This window comes from Callorhinus ursinus, unplaced genomic scaffold (genome assembly GCF_003265705.2).
Source record: "Callorhinus ursinus isolate GAN/ISIS: 27379988/994484 unplaced genomic scaffold, GSC_fseal_2.0 scaffold10, whole genome shotgun sequence".
NCBI lineage: Eukaryota > Metazoa > Chordata > Mammalia > Carnivora > Otariidae > Callorhinus > Callorhinus ursinus.
The window spans coordinates 37,402,142-37,426,397 of NW_027397072.1; the positions used below are offsets into that span (position 1 = coordinate 37,402,142).

The following is a 24,256-nucleotide window of genomic DNA, read 5'->3' on the forward strand; positions in this document are numbered from 1 at the left end:
CTGTAAGTAAGACGGATCTGGACTTGCTAAGTAACACAGGCCCATAGCCCTCCTCCCCAGACAATTGATCGCCTTTTCCTGCTGTGATCACGTTCCCTTTGCACTCTCCTTTTCTATTCCTGGCCTGAATTTTCCTTCCTTGCTCATTGGCTTAAGGTACTCCTAGACTTTTTGTGCCTTTTGCGTCTGATTTCTGCAGCCTAAGCTGGGCTGTTAAAATGTTACTTCTGCAGGGCGCCTGGGTGGCTCAGTTGGTTCAGCGACTGCCTTCAGCTCAGGTCATGATCCTGGAGTCCCGGGATCGAGTCCCGCATCGGGCTCCCTGCTCAGCGGGGAGTCTGCTTCTCCCTCTGACCTTCCCCCCTCTCATGTGCGTGCTCTCTCTCATTCTCGCTCTCTCAAATAAATAAATAAATAAAATCTTTAAAAAAAAATGTTACTTATGCCTCATGGTTTCTCAGTTCTCCGGGGCCTCCACACAGATGTTCTTTGCATTCTTGGGCTTCCTTCCCGTGGCTCTGCCTTGTCTGTCTCTGGGACCTTCACTCGCACTCTGGTCCCTGTCTCCCTAAGTCATGCGGCAAGCCTGTTGCGACGCCGGGGTCCCAGACCCCGAGCCATAGCCAGATCTTCAAAGGCATGGCTATCCTCAGCCTGTCAGATCGCATCGTCAGTCTGGCCCCTGGGTCTTGCCTCAAGAAAATGACTCCTCTTCTAAAGTAAACTTGTGAAATATGTGGAAAGGAGCCCTCCTCTTCAGTAACCATGACCTTGGTATTTTTTTTGGAACTGCAGAGAAGACTAGAGTGGTCAGCCATGCAGAATCTTCAGGAGCTGCCAAGAGCGGGGTGCACCATTCAGCTACTAGCTGATGCCCATGATGGACAGGGTGCCATTCTAGACACATGCTTCTCTCCTTCTTTCTTCCTGCCACCATGACATTCTGGGAGATTTATCAGAAGAGGGTCGGCTAGGCCCTTATTTGGAGATATTTGTCCTGTGAGGTCTCTTCCCATGTTCTCCCAGTGACCTCTAGGCATTGTGATCTTCGTTCCTGCCCTAAAGCATGGAGAGGTCTGGCCTTTCTTTGACCTCGAGTCCTTCCCAAGTCCAACATTCATTCATCAGGTGCAATTCCAAAATTATATCACTCCTACATGGGAATGAGGGGAAAGGCGAAGACAGAGTATTCTAAATCAATGGGGTGCTGCTGAGATTGGCACATTAGGAAGTGCAGGTGACAGCTGAGAGTCACGTTATTCGGTCTTGGAAATAATAAGGAGGTAATATTAACCCAGGCAGCTCTGGTTCCCCTAGTTCTGAGTGACACCATTGTTGTTGTTGTTGTTGTTGTTGTTTTAAGATTTTATTTATTTATTTGAGAGAGAGAGCGTGAGCAAGAGAGCACAAGCAAGGGAAGCTGCAGAGGGATGGGGACAAGCAGACTCTCCACTGAGCAGGGAGCCTGATGCAGGGCTCAATCCCAGGACCCTCGGATCATGACCTGAGCCAAATCACCAACTGAGCCACCCGGGTGCCTCTGACTGACACCATTCTTGACATAATATTTTAGTTACTCTGCTAGTCAGAAGCTAAAAGGGAACTGCAAAATGGCATTATTGGGGAGAAGTTGTAATTTAAAATGTTCCTGGGGTGCTTGGATGGCTCAGTCAGTTAAGCATCTGCCTTCGGCTTGGGTCATGATCCCAAGGTCCTTGGATCAAGCCCCACGTGGGGCTCTCTGCTCAGCGGGGAGCCTGCTTCTCCCTCTCCCTCTACTGCCGCTCCCCCGCTTGTGCTCTCTCTTGCTCTCTGTCAAATAAATACATAAAATCTTTAAAAAAAAAATGTTCCTTGTTTGTTCTAAAAACGTGTGTTCAACCTCCAGGCCTAGGTGCCCTGCTGTGGCAGGTGGGCTCCCGATGCCCTGTGTGTGTTCATCCTAGCAGCTGCCGTCTGTTGACTGGGGGCCCGTGGGCCAGGATGGCGACCCCTGTCACCTTGCCAGCTTCCTAGTCTCTTTTAAGCATTCGGCTTCAGCCCTTGACAAGGACTTGATTTTGCTTCGGGATAAGGGCGCCTGGGTGGCTCAGTTGGTTAAGCGACTGCCTTCGGCTCAGGTCATGATCCTGGAGTCCCGGGATCGAGTCCCGCATTGGGCTCCCTGCTCAGTGGGGAGTCTTCCTCTTCCTCTGACCCTCCCCCCTCTCATGTGCTCTCTCTCTCTCTCATTCTCTCTCTCAAACAAATGAATAAAATCTTAAAAAAAAAAGTTGGATGCTTCAGGATAAGTTAGTTGTATCAGGGAGCAAGCTGCTGGAAAGGAAGTTGGACACCCCCCACCATGGTTTTCTTCTTTTACTTTTTTTCTCTCACCATGACCTTTGCTCTGTCTGATGAGCAGAGTAGACGAAATCAGCATCTTTGGGCCAGGGAAGGTGTCCTCTCTTGGAGAGTGTCTGCAAGCATTTCAGAGAGTTCCTCCGTTCCCTCACCCCTTCCCATCTCCAGCTAAGGACAGGTATCTTGTAGCTTCCTGCTTGTCAACACGCTGGAAGTGGGGAAAGCAGGTTGCTCGAGTTCTTAGAGCCAAGGCCGCCTGTTTATAGCAGATACTTTACAACATGTAGTGTTCAAACTGTAGTATGAGGAAAACAAAAGAAAGGTGATCTATAATAAAATAATATGAATGTGAATGTGTAAATGCCAGGCATGACCCCTCCGGGAGAGAGAATAGACAATACAGGGACTTGCATGCCCCCTGCCATGCCCCCACGCACATGGCAACTGCAAATGGAGATGTGCTATCAGTGATCTGAGTCATGGCCAAGCTCCAAACAGCACAAAGGGATGGTGGCCCCCATTTTGAGGTAATCGCAGCCCTGGGAAATTAAGTGGATATTATAACCAGACATAATTCTTTGTTTGTATGTAAATGGAACTGGGTTCTAGTCTCAGAAAGTCATCTGGGTTATGGAACAGTTGCCCCTGACCCCTAAAAGTTGCCCTTGGCCCCTAAAAGCCATGGTGCCCCCTAGTTTTTGTGCCCACCTAAAATAACCCTACACATTTACAGAATACCTTGACGGGGCAATACCCCAGTATAGAGAACCCTGGTATATAGCCTATCATTGAAGGCAAGACAAATAACAGCACATGCATTAGTCATGGTTCTTCAGAGAAACAGAACCAAAGTGGGAATGAGAGAAAGTTATTTTAAGGAACTGACTAATGTGATTGTGGGTGTTAGCAAATCCTAAATGTGCAGGGCATCAGCTAGAGACCCAGGGAAGAGTTGGTGTTGCAGTCTTGCATCTGAAGGCAGTTTGGAGGCAGAATTCCCTCTTCCTTGGAGGACCTCCGTCTTTGCTCATAAGGCCCTCAGTTGACCAGATGAGGCCCACCCATGTTATGAAGGGTAATCTTTACTCAGAGTCTACTGATTTAAATGTTAGTCACACCTGAAAAATACATCTAGAATAATGTTTGACCAAATGTCTAGGTACCATGACCTAGTCATGTTGCCACATAAGGTTAATATAGCATATGACGAAGAAGTTGAAGAATGTTCTGCTCCTATAAAGGAACTCAAAGGGTAGTCACTGTAAATATCTTTATGTGTTTTCTTTGAAGCATAACCAGTGTGCAGCGTTCAGACAACGGGTCATATATCTGTAAGATGAAAATAAACAATGAAGAGATTGTGTCTGACCCCATCTACATTGAGGTCCAAGGTAAGGCCTATATTAATTGCTTTGCATATAAAACTCTAGAATTTGGCACTCTCATTTATAACTCTGTATGCAAACTTTGCAAATTGGTAAGCACTGAAATTTTACAAAGTGATCCTCTCTTGAGACTTTAGGTAATAATGAATGAATGACATGAATTTGATTCTCAGAGTTTTAGCTCTGTCCTCAGCAATAGGGCTGAGATAAAAATGGATTATGGACTTTTCTTGTCCTCAGGTTTTTTACAATTTAGAAACCTGGAGACTTTTTTTTGGAAGCGAAATGCATTCCACTATCCAGTTCTCAGTGTTGGCATCAGATACCACTCACGTGGTCTAGTGGTGATTTGCCTCAGAGGGTGAGCCGTTTTCCCGAACTGGATCAGCCGCTTGATCTGGGACTCATCTGGGGCCCTAGGATTTATTGGGTACATGGTTCAGTACAGTTCCATGACATGACATGAGATGGGCTCAGTGTGGGTACAAAGTGAGACATGGACTAGGAGAAGGAGGTCTCTGCCCTCAAGGAACTTGAACTGCAGTGGGAAGTGTCAGCTGATGCCTAGGTGAGCCCAGGTCCCGAGGCCCCAGGTCTCCGGGTGTGCGTGCCTGGTTCTGCAATGACAGGGCCTATCAAGGAAGGCTTCCAGGAGGAGGTACCTCTATTATCACCACAGGTGATCATTCCTCACCAGCCCACAGGCTGCCTCCAGGGCCCTGCATCCCAGCTTTCTGAGCACCCCTGCCATCAGAAGCACCCAAACACCCTTCTTTTCTACCTTCTCCTGACCCTCCTCCCCACAGGCTTTAGAACAGGTGATTGGCTATTCAGGGAAGTTCATCTAGAACCATCTCCAGTTGAAAGGCTGCTCTCCTACCCATTCTTTTGCAAACCTAAACCTCATACCCACTAATGCTGCAGGAGGCCTGAGGGAGGGACCACCTCAGAGGAGTCTCCTTTAGAGCTTTGTTCTAGTATATGTGCTGCCGAAGCGAGCACTAGAGCTTTGTTCTAGGCCCATCGCAGGCTGGACAGCTAAGCCTCCTCCGGGTTATGTCAACATCAGCCCCGCGGGTAGGGGACGCGATGGTGTAGTGTTCCTATGTTTGCTGTTAATCTTGGAAATATATTAAGAGGACATTTAACTTGTCAGAATCCCAGCAAAATGCCCAGGGCTGGAACACATTAGGTCCAAATGGAGTTTTTGCAAAACTTTGAAACAGGAAGAAAGAATCCCATTTTGCCACTCCCACATCATTACTTCTGGGGTCAGATCTGTCAGTTCCCAATCCCGGAAGAACATAATGTAAATCCCTGAGGACAGTTAGCTTGACCTGTTAATTTTTTGGCACATGCTCCGGATGAGTATTAACTGGCTTTCTCTGAGATATTTCTAAAGTTCCCTTCCTTATGGCCTCGATCCAGAATTACAGTCAAAGATCTTCGGATTATAACTGTGTAACTGTCTACACTGTGCTCATGAGAATGTAGTTTGAAAAGCGCCCAGCCCTGCACAAGTGTACAGATTTTAGGATTCATTATCGCTCATCTTAAAGTAGATGGTCCTCAAAAACGGGCGGACCTATTACGTGGCTTTGTTTTTACTCTGTATTTTGGGAAGGAATACTGAAAACGTGAGAGCCTCTCCGGAGTCTGAGCAACACCTGATTTCAACACTGCCAGGCCTCCCTTCTGGTAAAACCAGTTCTGAATCCCCACCACAACCCCTTTGGAAAAGTACCCTAGAAAGCCGGCTGGAGCTAGTCGGGGGGAGGCATTAGCTTCTACCCTTTCTGAGACAACTTTCAGAAGGTGAAAACTGGCCGTTTCAGACCAGAGGTGGTATATAAAGAGATCTATTGCCAAGTTCCAGAACAGTCTCCATTTCCCTTGGGGCTCCGGCTTTGCCCGTGGACTTAAGACACTCTTTCACTGAACGCTTTCTCCGCAGGACTTCCTCACTTTACTAGACAGCCTGAGAGCATGAATGTCACGAGGAACACGGCCTTCAACCTCAGCTGTCAGGCCGTGGGCCCTCCTGAGCCCGTCAACATTTTCTGGGTTCAGAACAGCAGCCGTGTTAATGAACAGCCGGAAAAGTCCCCCTCTGTGCTAACTGTTCCTGGTAAGTCTGAGTCGGGTGCTCGAACAGGGGAAGGGATCAAAAGCTCGGTCCCCGCTGCTGGCACAGTGCAGGGGAATGACACACAGGGGCGGCAGCCGAGTCAGGGGCCGGGGCCGCGGAGAGGGAAGTGGGAATCTCTGGCATGAGAGTTCGCGAGCCGGGGGTGGGAAGTGGGCGAAGGCGCCGAGGGGTGCCTGTGCTTAAGTGAGCAGAGGGGCTAGGATCCCTGAGCCCTGGCAGTGGGAGCCCTGCTCACACCTCCCATTGCAGCCGGGCCTTTGTGGCTTCGTCCCCGGCACTCCCCTGGCTGTGCTCTTGGAGTCACCGCCCTTGCCATTTCCCATGCTGCTAAAGCCAACGGGCTCCCCTTTGGCTTCTCTCAGGGCATCTTTCAGCAACATCTGGCAAGGGTGCCACCCCCGAATCCTTCCTTTCTTCATGCATTCGGTGACCGTGTTGCAAGGGAGTGCTGTGTGCCAGAGGCTGTTCTTGCTACTGGGAACACAAGGGCGAACTTCTGGAAACAGTCTTCCCAGCTTCCTTCTCACTGCAGGGCTCCTTCCCTGCCCTTGACAGCCTCATTCCTGGACCCACTGCTTTTCACTCTGAGACACCCCCCCGCCGCCCGGGAGAGTTCCTCTACATCCCTGACTTCAATACCATCTTTGTGATGCTGGCCTTGAGCTTTGTATCTTCTGAGCTTCAGGCCCATGTGCCCAAATCCCTGCCTGGCATTTGCACTTGCTGGTGCGTAGGCATCTTAAAATGAAACCCTTTTTTTTTTTTTAAGATTTTATTTATTTATTTGACAGAGAGAGACACAGCGAGAGAGGGAACACAGGCAGGGGGAGTGGGAGAGGGAGAAGCAGGCTTTCCGCTGAGCAGGGAGACCAATGTGGGGATCGAAGCCAGGACCCTGGGGTCATGACCTGAGCTGAAGGCAGATGCTTAATGACTGAGCCATCCAGGTGCCCCCTAAGATGAAACTCTTGATCCACCTCCCCTGCAGACGTTTTGCCCCAGAATTCCCCACCTTAGTAAATGATACCACCGTCGGCCCATCCTTCCTCTCATTTTTCATGTTGAATGCATCAGCAAGTTCTGTCCATTCTGCTTCTCCTGTGTGTCCCGGAGCCTGTTTTTTCTCCATCCATGCTGCAGCACCCCCCTTCCCATCACTGCTGGCTCTCGCCAACACCAGTGCAGGAGCTCCCGAAGGGGTCTCTGTTTCCACCCCTGCCCCCACTCTAATCCATCCTCCTCAGTGGCTCCCTGTTGTCTTAGACTGTCACTCAGAGTCATTCCTGCCCCTGCCATCAGCCCTGTGTGCTCTGGTCCCTGCCCAACTGTCCAACCCAACCCCACCCCCACCTTCTCGTCCCTGCTTATTTAAGCACTAGTTATCCTGATTATCTGTCATTTCCTCATACACATGGTCCTCCTTCCTGCCTCAGGACCTTTGCATTCTCTCTTCTGTCTACTTATAGTGTTCTTCCACTTGCCCTTCATCCCATGACACAATTCAAATATCACTTCTTCCAGGAAGCCTTCCCTGGTCATTCAACTATTTTAAGTCCTCCCCACCTCTTTATTGACTCCCAGTCATGAGTTCTTGTGGACTCCATTGTGCACTTGTCACAGTCTATCATCACCCATTTATTTGTTTAGCCTCCTTGTCTGTCTTCTCAGAAACTATATGCTCAGCAAGGACAAGGACTTTGTCTGTCCCAAGGCAGTGCTTGACTCATAGTAGCACTCACTGAATATTCATGGTGACCGCAGACCAGCAAGTGAATGCCAGCCCCTCAGTTTTATTTCTGGATCACTTTCCTAACTCCTCGCTCCGTAAGGAATATTATGGTTTTCCCTGTCTCCATCTGAATTGTCTTTAACTTTCTCCAAGGAGTTGATAATCAAGCTACTTCTTAGTTCAAAGTCAGTTTGAGGAACCTCCATACTGTTCTCCAGAGCGGCTGCACCAGTTTGCATTCCCGCCAACAGTGTAGGAGGGTTCCCCTTTCTCCACATCCCCGCCAACATCTGTTGTTAATTTTAGCCATCCCAGGGGCGCCTGGGGGGCTCAGTTGGTTGAGCGACTGCCTTCAGCTCAGGTCATGATCCTGGAGTCCCGGGATTGAGTCCCACGTTGGGCTCCCTGCTCGGCAGGGAGTCTGCTTCTCCCTCTGACCCTCTCCCCTCTCATGCTCTCTCTCTATCTCATTCTCTCTCTCAAATAAATAAATAAAATCTTTAAAAAAAATTTTTAGCCATCCTGACAGGTGTGAGGTGGTATCTCATCATAGTTTTGATTTGTATTTCCCTGATGCCGAGTGATGTTGAGCATCTTTTCATGTGCCTGTTAGCCATCTGGATGTCTTTTTTGGGAAAGTGTCTATTCATGTCTTCTGCCCATTTCTTAACTGGGATATTTGTTTTTTGGGTGTTGAGGTTGATAAGTTCTTTGTAGATTTTGGATACTAACCCTTTATCAGATATGTTATTTGCAAATATCTTCTCCCACATTATCAACTATGGAGAGAGCCCAAATGTCCACCGACAGATGAATGGATAAAGAAGATGTGGCACACACACACACACACACATATACACACAATGGAATATTATTCAGCCATCAAAAAAGAATGAAATATTGGGGCACGTGGGTGGTTCAAGTCGGTTAAGTGTCTGCCTTCTGCTCAGGTAATGATCTCAGGGTCGTGAGATCAGCCCTGCGTTGGGCTCCCTGCTCAGCAGGGAGTCTGCTTCTCCCTCTCCCTCTGCCCCTGCCCCTGCTTCTGCTTGCTCTCTCTCTTTCTTTCTCTCTCACATGTAAATAAATAAAATATTTTTTTAAAAAAAGAATGAAATCTTGCCATTTGCAACTACGTGGATGGAGCTAGAGTGTATTATGCTAAGTGAAATGAGTCAGAGAAAGACAAAAACCATATGATCTCACTCATGTGGAATTTAAGAAAGAAAACAGATGAACATATGGGAAGGAGGAAGAGAAAAAAAGGAGAGAGGGAAACAAGCCCTAAGAGACTCTTAACAATAGAGAACAAACTGAGGGTTGTTGGAGGGATGTGGGTGGGGCTGGGCTAGATGGGTGATGGGCATTTAGGAGGGCACTTGTTATGATAAGCACTGGGCATTGTATGTAAGGGATGAATCACTGAATTCTACTATAGAGACCAATATTGCACTGTGTGTTAACTACCTGAAATTTAAATTTTAAAAAATTTAAATAAAAAATAAAAATAAATAAATAATTTGAAAACCCCAAACAAAGTCCATTTGAAAACGATACCCCACCCTTTCTAGGATGGTGGCTCTGAAGTCCCATAAAGAAAGATTTGTTTTCATTGAGGTAAAACTGACATACAGTTAGGTGCATAGAACTTAAATGCACAACTCTGTGAGTTTTGATAAATGTAGACACGTGTGGAACCACCACTTCAGTCGAGACACAGAACATTGCCATCACCTCAGAATGTCCCCTCCTGCCCCCTTCCCATCAGTCCCCACTTCCCATAGGCAATGGTGTTCTGATGTCTGTCATCATAGATTAGTTTGCTAGGTCCTGAATGTTAAATAAGTGGAATGGTAAAGTATATATATATTTTTTGTGTCAGGCTTCTTTCCCTCAACGTGATGTTTTTGGGATTCATCCATGTTGACGTGTGAGTAGTATGTTGTTATTGCCCACAGTGCTCTGTGGTATGGATGGGCTATGTTTTGTTTATTTGTGTGGTGAACATTTGGGATGTTTATGGCTGTTGGCTATGATAAATAAAGGAGCTACAGATACTTGTGTGCAAGGTTTTGGGGAGACATAGTTTTTATTTTGTCTTGGACAATACCTGGGAGAAGAACTGCTAGATCACATACTAGGTATATGTTTAACTTTTAAGGAAACCACCAAACTGTCTAAAGTTGTACCAAGTTATATTCCTAGCCACAGTGGATGAGTGTTCATTGCTCTATCCATGTCCTTGCCGACACTTCATGTGGGTAGTTTTTTTTTTTTTTCATTTTAGTGGATGTGCAATGGTAAATCTTAAATTTGCATTTTATTTCCCTAATGTCAAATTTTTTGAAAAGATTTTATTTATTTATTTGACAGAGAGAGAGACACAGAGAGAGAGGGAACACAAGCAGGGGGAGTGGGAGAGGGAGAAGCAGGCTTCCCGCGGAGCAGGGAGCCCGATGCGGGGCTTGACCCCAGGACCCTGGGATCATGACCTGAGCCGAAGGCAGACGCTTAACGACTGAGCCACCTAGGCACCCAACTAATGTCAAATTTTAAATTAGATTTAAGAAAGGTTTTAGTGGGGAGCCTGGGTGGCTCAGTCGGGTAAGCATCTGATTTGGCTTAGATCATGATCTTGGGGTCCTGGGATCGAGCCCCATGTTGGGCTCCCTGCTCAGCGAGGACCCTGCTTTCCCTCTCCCTCTGCCCCTCCCCACTGCTTGTGCTCTCTCTCTCTCAAATAAATGAATAAAATCTTTAAAAAGAAAAAAAGACAAGATTTTAGCATTTTTTTTCTTGTGCTTATAGACCAATCATATATCCTTTTCATTGTGTCATTTTGGCTCTTTGGTCTATTCTCATAAAAATCTTAGAATCAGCTTGACAGCTTTTGCAAAAGAGTCTGTTGTGATTTTGTTTGCGATTGTATTAAATTTATAGATCAATTTATGGGGAGATCACATCTTAATATTTTGAGACTTCCAATCCAAGAACACACTCTGTCCATTTATTTAGCTCTTCTTTAATTTCTCTCAGCAATTTTTTATAGTTCTTGATGTAGAGGTCTTATATGTCACTTGTTAAAGTTATTTGTAAATATTTTATGTTGTTGATGCTGCTAAGTAGCACGTTTGAATTCATTTCCCAATTGTTAACTATTAGTATAGAGGAAATAAGTGGATTTTTGTATGTTGATCTTACATCCTACAACCTTATTAAATTAATATATTAGTTCTAAGAGGGTTTTGTTGTTGTTCTGTAGATTCCTTAGATATTTTATGTAGACAATGTCACCTGCAAATATAGAGACAGTTTTACTGCTACCTGTCCAATCTTGCCTTTTTATGTCGGTCCCTTTCCTTATTTTACTGGCCAAGACTAGCACAATGCTGAATTAAAGTGGGAAGAGTTGATGTCTCTGTCCCAATCACCAGCTATGACATAAACTGGGTTTTGGTCAGTGCCCTTCATTAGGTTGAAGAAGTTTCCTTCTATTCTCAGTTTGCCAAAAATTTTATTTTTTTTATCATATGGTCATCTAGTTTTTCTCCATTATTCTCCTAATACAGCAAATTACATTGATTTGATTTTCAAATGTTAAGCCAGTGTTGCATTCCTGGGACAAACTCTACTTGGTCATCATATATTGTGGTGGATTCGATTTGCTAATATTTAGTTAAAGTTTTTTGCATTTACGTTTATTCTATTTCACTGCCAGACTAGGGTCATACCAACCGGGTATATTGCAATTCACTTCTGATACTGACTACCCAGTCTACCACAAGGCTCACTTCAGAGGCCAACCACAAGTCTCAGGGTGGGGGGGTCCCCAGACCACCTGCATTTCTTACTGACTGGCTATAAATTTGGAGGTTCCCATGACCCCCTCTGGTTTGATAATTTGCTAGAACAACTCACAGAACTCAGGAAAGTGCTATACTTAACAATTACAGTTTTATTACACGGGGTATACCTTGGGTCATATCTGGAAGGGTCCTGCATACAGAGCTTCCATGCCCGCTCCTGTTTGAATCAGGGTGTGTCACCCTCCTGCCACATCCAGGAAAAGGACACTCTACTGAGTTTTGGGGTGTAGATTTTTTACTGAAGTTTCCTTGCATAGGCATAACTGATGAAATCATTGGCCATGTGATTGAACACAATCTCCAGACCCCTCAACCCTCTCATCACATGGCTGGTCGTTCTGGTGATCAATCTTCATCCTGAGGTTTTCTAGGGGCCCATTCTGAGTCACCTCATTACTGTAACAGCTACTCCTGTCACTCAGGCAATTATAAGGGACAAAAGCTAAATTCTTTATTGTACAACGGTGCTCATGAGGGCGGTGGTCTATAATTTTGTTTTCAGAATGTCAGTTTTTGGTATCAGGGTATTGTCCTCAAATACTAGTTAGGAAGTATCCCTATTTTCTGAAAGACTTTAGTAACATTAGTGTTATTTTGAAAAGACACGCATAAAGTTCAGTGGAAGCTGCAGTATAGTGTTTTGGACACAGTATTTCTGGTAATGCAGTTTGCATTACTATTTTTGATGAAGGTTAACATGTTGATTAATGTTGAGTTTGAGGCTAACTGAAGTCCTCGGGTCTTTTTTCTCATCAATTACTGCAAAGTCAAAGCTCTCCTGCTTCTTGTATATTTAATTATTTTTGGAAGTTCAGCCTACCATTTATCCTTATAAAAATTTAAAACATTGTCCCAGCCCACTGAGGCCATTTGGAACCTTGATCCTTTCCTTCAATTAACAAATCACCCTGGCTCCACTCCCTACCCCCCCCCCCCCCCCCCCCCGCGCTTTGTGCTGCCTTTTGTGTCTCATCCAAGTTGTTGATGAAAATCTAGATTCCATTCTACCTGAGGGCAGAGTCCAGTGGCCTGTTGATAAAGGCAGACTCTTGAGTTGACCTCAGCTCATTAAATCAACTTTCTTGGCTACTGTTCAACCATTAGTAAATCTGCTTGCTTTTATTTTCCCTCCATTTATTTCTCTTTCTTATCTTCTGAGATATTATCGCTACATCAGGCTAGTAACTATCACAGAAAGTTTGGAAATCAGCTTGAAATTTATTTCGAAATCAGACCTGACTTCTGGGTGAGCCAAATGACTAGATGTGACCATTTCCTGCATTCTTACAGGCACCAGTTTGATAGCCTTCTCTCTCTCTCTCTCTCTTTTTTTAAGATTTTATTTATTTATTTATTTGAGAGAAGAGAGGCAGAGATAGCAACAGAGAGCAGGAGCGGGGAGGAGATGGAGAAGCAGGCTCCCCGCTGAGCAGGGAGTCCAACGTGGGGCTTGAACCCAGGATCCGGGGATCATGACCTGAGCCGAAGGTAGATGCTTAACCGACTGAGCCACCCAGGTGCCCCTGGATAGCCCTCTCTTACGTTTTGTGGTGGATTTCTCTCTCAATGATTCTGTTCTACCAGGATCAGTGTCATTTTTCTTTATGAAAATAGGGACGGGGCGCCTGGGTGGCTCAGTCAGTTAAACGTCTGCCTTCACCTCAGATCATGATCCCAGGGTCCTGGGATCAAGCCCCATGTTGGGCTCCCTGCTCAGCGGGGAGCCTGATTCTCCCTCTCCCTCCCCTTGCTCATGCTCTCTCTCTCTCTCATTCACTCTCTCTCTCAAATAAATAAAATAAAATCTTTTTTTTTTTAAAAGAGGGGCGCCTGGGTGGCTTAGTCATTAAGCGTCTGCCTTTGGCTCAGGTCATGATCCCAGAGTCCTGGGATCGAGCCCCACATTGGGCTCCCTGCTTGGCGGAAAGCCTGCTTCTCCCTCCCCCACTCCCCCTGCTTGTGTTCCCTCTCTCACTGTGTCTCTCTCTGTCAAATAAATAAATAAAATCTTTAAAAAAGAAGTTTAAAAAAGAAAAGAAAATAGGGACAATCTGCCAATCTCTGTTCATCTGGAACTTTTCCTCTACTGCATGTTTTCCTAGAAGGTAAAAGTGTGTTTCTATGATAAGATTTACAAATTCTTTTAATACCCAAGGCTGTGTATAATTTCTCTCAGCTTGGAGACTTGATTTATTCCTAAATGGTGATATACTCTCACAATCACAACCTATTTTGGGTTGCAATTTTTATTTTACTTTTTTTAATTTGAAGATTTTTTTTTCCTTTGGTAGAGAAGATAGAAGTAAAATAGAAATAGAGCAGTTTATAGCCTAATAATGTGTTTTTTGTTTATTTATGTATGAGAGAGAGAGAGAGAGAGAGCACGAGCAAGCCAGGGGTGGGGATGCAGAGGAAGAAGTAAAGAGAGAATCTCAAGCAGATTCCACACTGAGTGTGGAGCCGGATGTGGGGCTCAATTTCATGACTCTAAGATCATGACCTGAGCCAAAATCAAGAGTTGGACACAACTGACTGAGCCACCCAGGCGCCCCCCCAGTAGTGTGTTTTTTAAAACAACCTTTATTGTGATGATAGTTATACAAAGCTGCATATGTGGTTAACTTACATAGAGCTATATGCATACATGTGCGCATGCACACTCACACGCACACACACACAAATGAGTCCATGTATAATTGGTAAAATCTGAATAAGCTCTGTGGATAGTACCAATGTCAATCTCCTGGCTAGGAAATTGACATTGTGCTCTAGTGTTTTGACAGTGTGCTATAGTTATGTAAGACGTTAACATTGGGGAGGTAGGGTGAAGGATGCACTGAACTTCCCTGTATGTTTCTTTACATCTTTCTGTGAATCCATAATTATTTCAAAATAAAAAGATTTGGGGGTGCCCAGGTCATGAGGCTAAGCGTGGAGCCTGCTCAGGATTCTCTCCCTTTCCCTTCTGCCTCTGCCCCATTCTCTTAAAAAAAACCAAAAAACAGTTTTTTAACTTTATTTTACATAATTATTAAATGACTTTATGCCTAAAATGTAGAAAATTCAGAAAAAGTATTTTTACATCTTATTATACATGTACAATTATGACGAAAACACAGATTTGTTTCTATTTAAACTTTTCCTGTAAATGTATCTGCTTGGGTGTATATAGGTGATTTTCCTTCAAATTAGAATGACAATGCACATGCAGACTAGTTTCAGCCTTTTTAATTTTTTTAAAGATTCTTATTTATTTATTTACTTGAGAGAGAAGGAGGGAGAGCGCTTGAGCAAGTGCCACCAAGGGGAGGAGCAGAGGGAGAGGGAGAGAGAGAATCTCAGGCAGACTCCACGCTGAGTGCAGAGCCTGACACGGGGCTCCATCTCACAACCCTGAGATCATGACCTGAGCCGAAATCAAGAGTCAGTCACTTAACTAGCTGAGCCACCCAGGTGCCCCGATTTCAGCCTTTTTACTACACAAATAATATGTGAACACATTTTCATTGTAAAACATTCAAACCATAGCAACATACCAAAGCAAAATGGGCAAGTCTCCCTTGAATCTCCACACGTTCACTCCCTACACAGTTGTCACATACAGTGTGTGTGATGACACACAATGCAAGCCACTGGTTCACTTCCTTCGAGGCCCTTCTCCTTTAAATATACTCACATATGTATATATACACATAGATGGCCAAGACATGTAGATCTTCCCATATAGGTAGTCGTGGGCCTCTCATTGTTTATGATAATCGCCCCATTGCATGAATGGACCATAATATATTTAACCACCCCCTTGTTGATGAGCATGTAGGTGGTTTTATTTTGGTGGTCGTTGTTACTTACGTGGACATCTTTGTACCCGTATGTATTTCTTTTCTGAAAACCTTTTGGGACACCCTGCCCTTGTCTGTGTATCCATGGTACCTCTTCCATAACGCTTGTACTTCCCCACCCCATGAAAGCACAACCATCTACTCTCTCCCCACCCTGAATTATTGATCAGTGTGATTATTACATATTAGTTATTAATTACCTTAGCCCTGTCACCCAGCACAGTGCCTGGCCATCAGAACTGTGTGAATGAATGAAAGAACTACTGAACAAACAAATGAATTATAAACAGGTCCTGAGTCAGAGGTCCCTTCACTGGGACAAAGGAACATAGTGAGAGCGAAGTAACTTGTATTTGCATAATTGCTTTTGCATTTAAACTCCTTATCTCTTCTCATTTAGAGAAATATAAATAACACCAGTTCTATGAAATTAACAGAGCAGTTTTTTTACACCCATTTTGTAGATAGAGGGCTTAAGGAAGTCCATGGAGAAAGGGCCAACAGTGCAAGCTTCTGACACACCAAGTTAGATCAAGTCAGCTATCTGTGGACTACTCCCAAGCACCCGAATTTGGTAGTATTGTAAAAGAACCATAAAACATTATTCTTATTTACATCTGTGTTTAATTTTGAGGATGCGTTAGTGATACCTGAGCCTACCTCAGAAGTTCACGGTTGAGGAACTAGGTGCCATTCTGACTGGAAATGCCAGGGGCTGGGTTTATGCTTTACCTACGGATGCAAACCTGGGAGCCGTTGCAGGGAGAGGCCATCCTGTCTTGAAATTAACCCTGAAGTTAACTTTTCTGAGATCGATTCTACCAAGAAAGTGCTAAGTAGGGAAGTGGTTTAAAGAGTCCTGATGGTTGACACTTGCATTGAGCAAGCATGTTTATAGACATGAAGGCCATATGCTTTTTTTCTCTTGATACCAGTTGGGTGTTTTGTCCTTCTGTGACGTAAAAGCTGTCTTTAAGAGACATGAGCAAAGCAGTACTTTGTCTAAAGGGCATTATTCTGAGTCAACAAAACCAATCTCAAAGGTTACATGCTGTGTGATTCCATTTATATAACATTCTTAAAATGACAAAGTTATGATGATTAATCAGGGGTTAGGTTGGGTAGGATGTTCCTAAAATATGAGGGAGCTTTTTTTTCTTTTTTCTTTTTTTGGTGCTGAAGTAGTACAGATCTTACCTGAAATAAAATTTCATAGAGCTATACACCACCCCCCCACACACACCCCAAAAAATAAAACGGAACAAATTTGGCAAAAATCTGAATATGGTCTGTATTTGAGTTAATAGTATTATACTGACATCACTTTCCTTGTTTGGTCATTATACTGTAATTATGTAGGATCTTATCATTAAGGGAAGCTGGTGAAGGGTGTACAAGAACTCTGTACTATTTCTGTAATTTCTTGTAAATTGAAAATTATTCCAAAACAAAATTTTGTTTTTATTTTTTAAGATTTTATTTATTTATTTATTTATTTATTTATTTATTTATTTGAGAGAGAGAGAGAGAGAGAGAGAGAGAGCATAAGCTGAGGGAGGAGTGGAGGGAGAGGGACAAGCAGACTCCATGCTGAGCACAGAGCCCAACATGGAGCCCGATCCCACCACCCCGAGATCATGACCCGAGCCAAAATCAAGAGTCGGGGAGACTCAACAGACTGAGCCACAATACGCCCCACAAAGTTTTGGTTTTATTTTTTAAAGATTTTATTTATTTGTCGGAGAGAGAGAGCACAAGCAGGGGGAGCGGCAGGCAGAGGGAGAAGCAGGCTCCCCACTGAGCAAGGAGCCCGATGCGGGACCCGATCCTAGTCACCCTGGGATCATGACCCCAGCCGAAGGCAGATGCTTAACCAACTGAGCCACCCAGGCGTCCCAGAGTTTTGTTTTTAAAAAGTACTTTGTCTTGGGCAAAACCAAATCCGAAAATAAAGAACGGAACTGCAAAAGGTTTTGCTATATGGTATTGAATGGTGAAACACATTGTAGGTTAGTGGTTGGGATCCCTAGCTATGACATATACACTAATACTACTTCACTATCGTGTGTCCCCTAGGCAAGTTACTCAACTTCCTTGTGTAAAAGAGGGATAATAACCGTGTCTACCTCATAGAACATTTGTGAGGATTCAGTGAAATAATGAGTGTAAGGCCCTTGGTACAGGAGCATCCTGCAGGAATAACTCAAATGTTACTTCTAAAATTTTTGTCTTATTTTTATATGCAATAGTTACTATCTCATTGTCAATTTTGAGCTACCTTTCTATCAAGAGTGGTGGACCTATGCTGATCTTTCTGGTTTTTATTTTTTAAAGATTTTGTTTATTTGAGCGAGAGAGTGTGAGTGTGTATGCATGTGCGTACATGCATGTGAAAGCAGGGGTAGGAGCAGAGGACGAGGGAGAGAGAGATTCTTAAGCAGGCTCTGTGCTGAGTGCAGAACCCGATGTGGGGCTCGATCCCAGGGCCCTGAGATCATGGCCTGAGCCAAACTCAAGAGTCTCACACTTAACCGACTGAGCCGCCCAGGCACCCCTGGTTTTTATTTTTTTTAAATACTCATTTATTTTTAAATCCACATTTAGAAAATATCTAAGCTAACTTTATGTTTTAGTTAGTTGGACAGAGTTAATAATATTCATTGTAATAACAACAGTAACAATAACTAGAATTGATGTATCAGTTCATCATTTTCACAGTGCTTTCTCTAAAGACTGACTTTGAACTTCATAGTAAGCTGTGATATAGTTAGGCATTTTTAATACCCATTTTCAGATCAGGAAAAAGTTTGGAGCTAGTAAGGGACCTACTTGCTTAAGGTTTAGTCCCCATGTGGCCCCTGCAACGATCCTGATAAAACACAAGTTAGATCATGTCAGTCTTCTGCTCAAAGCTCCGGGTTTCCCATCCCAGAACCCCCACTCCCCCCAACATTAGCCTATTCCCTCACTCAGAGTCATTCCTTGGAGGACATCTCTCTGAGCCTCTGACCTGAATATTTGAAATCACAGCCCACTTTCCCACCCACCCCCGGCCCTCTCTGATCCTTTTGTATTTTTCCATTGCATTTATCACCTTCTGATAGAGCATGAAGCTTACTTATTTATCAAGGTTATTCTTTCTCACCCACTTCCCTCTGTAAGAATGTGAGCTCTGTAGGGGCGGGGATCTCTTTTATTCATGGATATACCCCAAGTGCCTGGGAAAATGTCTGACACCTAGTAAGTACTCAGTAAATATGTACTGAGTGAATGAATTCAGGGCAGAGAGTGTGTCCCAAGTTAATAAGCAACTTCCTTTATGCAGAATGTGCTTCCATTGCTTTGCCTCTTTTGCTCTAAGGGGGGAAAAAAAATGAAGGGGTTGCTTACCCAGAACTCAACAAATTGGCCCAACTGGTGCTCTTAGAAGTTGCTTTCCTAGCAATTCTGATTGTCCTTCCCTCAAGGGAACATCCTGTTTCTGAATGTTCTTTAAAATATCTTTCAGACCTTGTGTCAGAGGCTGTCTTTTTTTAAACCAGCAGACCAAGCAAGAGGGGCATGAACATCAGGAGTTAGGTAAGATGTGACAGTGTAAGGGGGGGGGTTCCCACTGGAGGAAGACAGGGCTCAGAAAGACAGGAGGCTCCAGTGCCGTGGTCACTCGGGAGAGAGTGGGTCGTAGGGTGTGGACTTAAGGGGGTGGATGATTTTTTTTCCCCTGGAAAGCCACAAGGGCTCAGGCTATAAAACTTCAAGGTCTATTCCAGGCTGGTGATTGTTCACCCAGGCAGAGAAGAGGAAGGTGAGAGGCAACAGTCTTTCCCAGCGTACACTAATTGCTATACCCAACCCAGGCTCCTATATGAGTCTCTAGCTGGGAAGCTAGTGCCATTAAACAAAGGAAGTATGTATAACTGAATACATTAAGCAAAGAAGACTGTATTTTGTCTTTAAGTTTTGGCCCACCTACTTTGGGAGAAAGTTAACTTTGGTTTGAACCAGTTTCCACTTCTCGCTATTGGCGTCTCTTTGGCCTGTGGGCATTAACCACCTCAGCGCATGGAGGAACTGCTGTAATAGGTGGTTTAGCTACTTCTGGGCAATTCTATACTAATGTGGATGTCTTGTGCCAGAGAATGTGCTAGAGATTGTTTTCCTGACTTTGTGTGCACTTTGAAAAGAAACACAGAAAGGAAAAGCGACTTCCCACTTAACCTAACTTCGTGTTCCTGGTACGCAGTTTCACTTTCAGCATTGATAAACCTCGCAGCTCTGAAGAACAGTGGGCCCCAGTTGTCTTACTTAGGGATCTCTAGCTGGTCAACGGACCTCAGGAAATGAATCCAGCCTCGTTTTTTTCCGCTCCTGGCCAGCTTGGAATGTGATCTGTATCTTGTACTCAAGTGTTTCCCAAGAGTTTTGACCAAGAGTCACTGAAGTCAAATAACTGTGTTTAGCTCGACTATATAAAAAATATAAATTGCATAGCAACTCTCTGTATTTTCTTATTGAGCCAATTTTTCTAAATATAAGCAAAGTTGTGTGCATTCATGGAGCCTGGTGAAATGGGCGTCTCATTTGAGAGCTTATGACCTGGAAGGTTAGAGGTGATTCTTCAGCATGAAAACCAAAGCATCACAGGCGGGACTGTGACATGATGGTCGGCAGCGTGGGTGCCAGGCGGTGGCTTAGAGGGATGAGGTCTTGATCCTCATCTGGGATGTGTCCCTCTTCTTTTGTAAAGTAAATGCCTGACAAAGTGCCTAAAGTCCAAATCTCTCCCTCACTTTGCAAAAGAAGAAAGACCTCTCCCTGACTTATCTGGAGTCACTACAGGGCATCAGTTCTCAAATGCTTTGGTCTCAAGATCCCTTTACAGACTTAATTATTGAGAACCAAAGAGGTTTTGTTTCTGTGAGTTCTATCTGTTGATAAGTCCTGAATTAGAAACTAAAGCAAAACTTTTAGAGCATAAAAATACATAAGCACATACCCCGTTACCTGATAGAACTAATGACATCATCACACAACATACAGCCTCTGGAAAATTCTTCTGGAATATTCCGTCACATGTTCCTGAGAGAATGAAAGTGGAAAGGATAAATAACATCTTATCATTATTATTAGTGTTATTATTATTATGACAGAAGTAATTTTCATCATTAGGGCTCCTAAAAGGGCTTCTGGGATGCCCAGGAGTCTCTAGACCACACTTTGAGAGTAGCTGCTATAGTGCATTGACTCAAGGTTAAGAAATTTCCAGATCACTACATAGAAAATTCCAAATTTTGTTCAGTGAAGAAGTTGCCCTTCCAGTAAAATTTTAATGTTTATGTTTAAGAATTATATACATTGTCAGGGCACCTGAGTGGCTCATTTGGTTAAGCGTCCAACTCTTGATCTTGGCTTAGGTCTCAATCTCAGGGTCATGCCCCACATTGGGCTCCACATGGAGCAGGCTTAAAAAAAAAATTATATATATTGTCTTGATGAGTTGTGCCCTAATAATAGTTGTGAGGATAATCAATCTAGAAGAATTTTTTTTTCCAATTTCAATGTATATGTGTATTTTCATTGCCAAAAGTGTTGTAGGGTGATTAGTCATGACTTCCAAACCCACATACTTATGCCATTTGGATAAAATTCTGCAGGGGAAGTAGAAAGCCATGATAGAAAACTTCTGGCTCCTGGGAGAAAATTGTTTCAATGGGTGTTGCTGGGTCTCCCATCCTGGTCATGGTTAGGCTACGTAGGTGCCTTTAAAGGAATTTTGCTTTAAAATGTCAGAGTACCTGAAATTGTATTCTTTGTAGCTGTTTAAGTTATAAAAAATTTAAGATGCAAACCTCAAAATGTATGAGAGGCTCCATATATTTTTCAAAGTTATTTGGGAGGAATACAAGCAGAAGATATAATGACCCCTGAGGCAGGGTATTCAAGGATATCCCTTTACAGATGTGGCTAATGGGTTTGAGATAAATATTCTTCTTCAGTGAAATATATTTGTAAACCATCACACAAACTATTAGCAGTTCCATCTGCCACTCAAAAGGGAGTGACCAAAAATGTGACATGATGGCTCCTACCTGAAATTTTAGTTTCTTAGCTCTTGGAAGTGTCAAGAGAATCTAAGCCATTTGATTGGGATTTTCCTCCAGTCTGAGGGAGATACTCCTCACCTCAGAAAATGAAAATACCTGAAGTATCTGTCCTATTCTGCCAGAACATTCTTTTAGAGAAGTAAAAAGTCACCAAAGAATTGTAGGACAGAGATACACAGGTTCGTTTTTTTCTTGAGAGGCCGTGTCTAGTGAGCAGAACTCAGGCGCCTGGACTAACTTCCATCTGGATGAAAAAGAACAAAACCCCACCAGCACTGATTTTTCTGTGCATTTTTAACCCTTAAGAAAAGAGCCAACATAAAAGGGATCAGGTGGGGGCTGGCCTTCCCTCAGCATCTTGTTCCTCCTTGATTTTTCAAATTTCTAATTACTGTTAGTGACAAACTTTGAATTTTAAAATTAGCAGGTGGAGAATTGCCTATGCAAGTAAAAGGATAGAAGATAACAAAGTAAGGTTTTCAGGCAAGAAGCAAATGGAGGTCTGTTTTCAAGAATTTTTTCTTTCTCTAGTTCATGATGTGAACTCTGTGCCAGAGGACACCTTTGTGTGCCAGAGACAGAGAAGTTTCCAGATTCTACCAGATATATAGTATATATGGCTGTGCTTTTAAAAAAACAAAAACAAAACAAAACAAAAACACCTGTTTTTAAAATTTTAGAATAGTTTTAGATTTTAGAAATCATGGAGATCATACAGAGTTTTCCCATAAACCCCACTCGCACGTTCTCCCATTATTAACATCTTACATTAGTGCGATGTATTTGTTATAATTAATGAACCAATGGACATTATTATTAACTCAAGCCTATACTTTATTCAGATTTCCTTAGTTTTTACCTAATACCCTTGTATGGTTCAATGATTTCATCCAGGATTTAGTTGTCTTGTCTCCTTAGGCTCCTCTTGGTTGTAGCAATTTCTCAAACTTTCCTTGTTTTTAATGGTCTTATTAAAGTTATTAACGGTTAATTAAAGTTATTAAACTTATTAACGGTTTTGAGGAGTACTGGTCAGGTTTCTTGTAAAATGTCTCACAGTTTGGACTGTCTGATATTTTCCTCCTGATTAGACTTGGGTTGTATGTTTTTGGGAGGAAGACTGCAGAGGGGAAGTGCCATTTTCATTACATCATATCAAGGATACATTCTGTCAACGTGACTTAGTGGTGTTGACCTTGGTCATGTGGCCAAGGTGGTGTTTATCGTTTTCTCCACTCTGAAGTTTAAAAAAAATAAAGTTTTGCTTTGATTTCCTTTTCATACTGTCCTCTTTGGAAGGAAGTCAGTATGTGCAGCCCACGTTTAAGGGGTTGGAAGTTACGGTCCTCCCCCTTGAGGGCTGAGAATCCACATAAATTATTTGGAACTCTCCTGCTTGGGAGACTTGTTTGTTCCTCCCCATTATTTAATCATGTATTTATATCAGTATAGGCTTGTGAATATTTATTTTATACTTTGGGTTACAATTCATTGCTACTTCATTTATTTTCATGTAAACCGTTCCAGCTTTGGCTATTAGGAGGAGTTGTTTCAGTTGGCTTCTATGTCTCTGTCATTCCCCTATCACTGTGTGTGTGTACGCGTGCGGGCGCGCGCGTGTGCATGCGTGTGTGTGTGTGTGTGTGTGTGTTGCATGGCGTTTGTGCTCATCTTATCTGTTTCCTGCTCCAATCTGAGAATCAGCCATTTCTCTAAGGAGTTCTGGTTCCTTTTATTGGCAAATAGTATTAGAAACCAGTATCTGGATTACCTCTCCTCCTTTCTATTTAAAATTAATAAATCAACTAGTTTTTTTCATTTCTAAGATGTCTTCAAACCCCTGAAATGATAGAATTTTTCTTCATTCAGCACTAGCGTCTTCTCTTCAAGTAATAATAATATCTTGTGCTTATGTAATAATTCTTTATGAACTGACTAATTTTTACTATTAAAACAGGATTCATTACAACAGGTCATTTGAGATTTTTAAGCACTGTGACTTTTATCCTGCTATGTCTGGTATCCTGAAAGGTCACTAGCGTGTGAGGTAGTATGCACTGTGTGGCTAAGCAGCAGGGGATTGTCCAGATGAACCTCAGAAAGCAGTCTTCTTGATATCGGGGCCAGCGATTCCTCTACCCTCTTGCAGAAATTTAAGTCTAAATATTACTGCTTTTGTTACCTAACATCTCACCATCCGGGAAAAATTAAGCACTTAAATGAAGAACAGCTGTGTCTTAGGCCCACGGTTGACTTGCTCCTGGTAGCTAGGGTTTAATCCCAAGTTTGTTTTTCAGCCACCAGCATAGTTTTAAAATTAACTTTGCATTTATGGCTTGAAGCAATGAACCAAAAAGTGAAAGAATGCTAAGACAACCGTAGGATTCTGGTGAACTGCAGCCTGTCTCTCTGAGCCTGGTCTCACGAGTCCCCTTCCATTTCCAGGTCTGACCGAGACAGCAGTCTTCAGTTGTGAGGCCCACAATGACAAAGGGCTGACCGTGTCCAAGGGTGTGCAGATCAACATCAAAGGTAAGCAACCAGGGCCGAGTCCCTTGAGCATGTTCTAGGAGCTGATCAGGGGACACGGCATGAGCTCTGCAGCCAGCTGCCTGGGTTTGAGCCCTGTCTTCCCCACTGACTTTCTTTGTGACCTTGGACAAGTCACTTAACCTCTGTGGCTTCAGTATAAAATAGGGATAATTACAGAATCTACATAATTTTGAGGCTCACATGAGATAATGCCAGTAAAAACACTCGAAACGGGGGCGCCTGGGTGGCTCAGTTGTTAAGCGGCTGCCTTCGGCTCAGGTCATGATCCCAGGGTCCTGGGATCGA

General features: G+C 43.5%; 1 protein-coding gene across 1 annotated transcript in view; it reads left to right on the top strand.

Annotated features, from left to right (window-relative positions):
- MERTK (MER proto-oncogene, tyrosine kinase) overlaps positions 1–24,256 on the top strand; it is a 99,258-nt gene that overhangs the window by 30,201 nt on the left and 44,801 nt on the right. Inside the window, exons 3-5 of the mRNA XM_025868190.2 lie at positions 3,634–3,734; positions 5,683–5,856; positions 23,864–23,950. Coding sequence (XP_025723975.1) covers positions 3,634–3,734; positions 5,683–5,856; positions 23,864–23,950 — 362 coding nt within the window. The remainder of the gene's footprint in view (positions 1–3,633; positions 3,735–5,682; positions 5,857–23,863; positions 23,951–24,256) is intronic.